Source organism: Pinus tabuliformis, chromosome 2_2 (genome assembly GCF_031772625.1).
Source record: "Pinus tabuliformis cultivar Carrire ecotype Pingquan chromosome 2_2, CPIR1, whole genome shotgun sequence".
In the NCBI taxonomy this organism is placed as follows: Eukaryota; Viridiplantae; Streptophyta; class Pinopsida; order Pinales; family Pinaceae; genus Pinus; species Pinus tabuliformis.
Genome location: NC_142300.1, coordinates 1,185,374,691 through 1,185,377,528, shown reverse-complemented (window position 1 = coordinate 1,185,377,528; position 2,838 = coordinate 1,185,374,691). Strand labels below are relative to the sequence as shown.

Here is a 2,838-nt window from a genome sequence, read left to right as displayed (position 1 = left end):
TTTGATTCTCCTGCTAATGGCAAATGAATGAATGAGAACCATCCAAGAGCGCACCCCTCTACCACTTTGGGATGACTGATAAGTTTATCAGACACTTGCACATTGAAAGATGCAGTGGTTTCTAGAATTGTTCAAAGAAAAATAAATAAGCATTGTTCTATTGATGAATGCCAGCAAAGCTTTTATAATCAGTCCCAAAGTTTCTCACAAACATAAATAAATATGCATTCGACACTACTGAAGCGTAGACGAATTTTTGCGCTCAACACAATTTCGTTAATAAGAATGAAGACTATCTCGTTACGTGAAGGAGAATGTTTGATTTCAATGCCTCATTAGGAGATTAGAGTAAAATCATCAATTAAATATAACTTGTGACATAAGAAGAAACCAGAATCGTTAACCTACTATGAAGGTAAGTGTAATAAACCTGATCTAGAAGAAAAGATGGTCCAAACTAATTCAGCTACTGAAGGGAAATACATGATACATCATTTTATAAATACTGTGAATCAATATGCTCCATGAAATTTCTTAATGTAAGTTTCACTGTGAAATCCTTGTTGTCTAGCCAACGCTGACCAGGGTATCATTGATATTTCATTAAACCTCTTCGTTTTTGTTTATTTTTATTCTAAATCACTAAATTTCCTCTCCTGTAGCTATTGTCAAATCTGAACACCCGAACAAGATATCGGCAACGATTTGGCAGCAATCTCCTCGATAAAGTCTTCAATATTTTTGTCTGAAGACCCGCCTTCCGCCATTGCCTCCCTAGCTAATGTCTTCCACTGTGAAGCGTTCTTCCTCATCTCAACGCCTTTCTCAGTTTCCATGACCATTCTGATACATTTCTCCACTTCCTCCTTCTCCACCAGTCCGTCTGCTGATCGTTTATTCACTCTCAATCCCATCTTCCATTTCCTTTCAACCCACGTGGAATTAGTGATCTGATCACTCCACTGAGGAACCGCGAGCAGGGGGACCCCCAAACTAAGGCTTTCCAGCGTCGAGTTCCATCCACAGTGGGTCATAAATGCACCCACGGATTCATGAGAAAGAACTTGCAGCTGTTGACACCATGGAACAACGAGTCCCTGCTCTGAGATTTCTCCGAGGAAACCCTCCGGCAAGTTTTTGCAACTGGTCATGCCCCCTTCGGAAGCCGAGGGACGAATAACCCATATGAAGTGGTGACCACTCGCCTTCAAACCAAGAGCTATTTCACAAGTTTGTTCTTTTGAAAGAACCGCAAGGCTTCCGAAGGAAACGTATACAACGCTTGCGGGCTCTTTCCTATCCAGCCAATCCGTGCAGTTTGCGCTTCTCCACAAATTTGCACCAACGTCTGTGTCTCCGGGATTTCGGCTGCCCAGGAAGGCCGACGGTATGAGAGGACCGACGGTGCGAATCGGAGCTATCAATTTCATTGACTTTATTTCTTCCGTTTCCAGTTCCTGAAACGAATTTCCCAGTATCCACGTCGATTCTGGAAGAGATTGGAATTGTTCCACTACGTTTCGCGACAGAGTCGGGTCCGGATTTGAAGGTAGCAGAAAGGATGGCATATCAGAGACACTAAGCGGTGGAAGTCCCGGTATTTCTATCGCCTCAACACTCTCCCACGTTTCATCCCACGCCGCTGCTGAACACAAGAATAAGATTGAGATATAATTAGAATTTAGAAACACTGACAGCTAGATTATAAACTATAGACTGAGATGCAATTCTCGTGCTGCAAATATATACCCATATTTCCGACAATAAAATGGTGATAAATCGAGAAAACTGCACAGGACTGCGTCCAGAAGAAAGCCGAAGAAATATTAAATTTCTTTGCAACGCCCGGAATCCAAGTAAGAAAGGAATCTAGAACGATGCAAGAAATCTTGTTGCCCTCATAGTTGAGCCTCTCGATCAGATTCCCCAGTGTCTCTCTTCCTATCTCGAATAACTTGTTCAGCACTACCCCTACGTCGCTCCGCTCGGAATCCGAAGTCAGTCCGTCTGAGATTGTCTCAAACCGAACTTCCTCACGCTTCTTTGAGGCTCCCAATACTCCGTCTTGCGCCTCTATAATGCTCTTACGGCATGCCTCGGTTGTCACAAAGGTGACCCCGACATTTTTCGAGGCGAGCAGTTTGGCAAACTGCAGCATTGGATTTATATGACCCTGCGCTGGACAGCAAACCACCAGAACGTGAAGTTTGCTGTAATCGAACCCCATTAATGACGCCATTCTTATAAACTCCAACGACTATCAGCAAAAATTTAGTACAGAAAGTCTACTACTATTCGAGAATTCAGCCTGTCGCAGGCTCTTCACTCCTAAATAATCATGAAACGAAGCGGCTCATGTCACAGGAATCTCACGTCTCACGTCTGAACGGTGATCTGGTTTGAGCGATCATATATAGCCTATGGTCCAGCAGCATCTGCAGAGTCTCTGAAAAGTTCAGAGTTAAGGTAAGAGACCTAATAACCCTAGCTTAAAAAATCAGTACTAGTCAAACCAAATGCCTTACACTAACAATTATGCTTTTTGCCTTTTTATGGAAATTAGGGTCATATTTAAAAAAAAAACCTCTTTTACACAGGAACCTCTTCTTAGAGGTAGGAAACCTGTTCCAGTGGTTTTTACGGAAGCTTTGGAACTGTATGGGAACCAATATCCTTAATTGAGAAACTAGAGCAATCTCCTTGATGGGTTAAAGAAGTGTGTGACACCTCAATGTAATGAGGATATCTAGGATTGCATGCTGATAAGTGTTTATTTTTATGTTTATGTATATGCACTGCATACGATTGTGTGCATATTGTATGTGGCAGTGAATGCTT

At 42.4% G+C, this 2,838-nt stretch overlaps 1 protein-coding gene across 2 annotated transcripts; it reads right to left on the bottom strand.

The window, feature by feature from the left end:
- Nucleotides 1-312: 312 nt before the first annotated feature.
- LOC149197713 (UDP-glycosyltransferase 74E1-like) lies at nt 313-2,397 on the bottom strand. 2 transcript variants are annotated; one of them, XM_089403974.1, is made up of 2 exons: nt 1,750-2,397; nt 313-1,642 (listed from the first exon to the last, which is right to left on the bottom strand). In XM_089403974.1, exons 1-2 carry the CDS (start codon nt 2,237-2,239, stop codon nt 669-671), a joined length of 1,464 nt encoding a protein of 487 aa, XP_089260100.1. In that variant the 5' UTR covers nt 2,240-2,397; the 3' UTR covers nt 313-668. The 2 variants fall into 2 exon arrangements, with proteins under 2 accessions (XP_089260100.1, XP_089260099.1); XM_089403973.1 differs by having other exon boundaries at nt 317-1,645.
- Nucleotides 2,398-2,838: the final 441 nt, after the last annotated feature.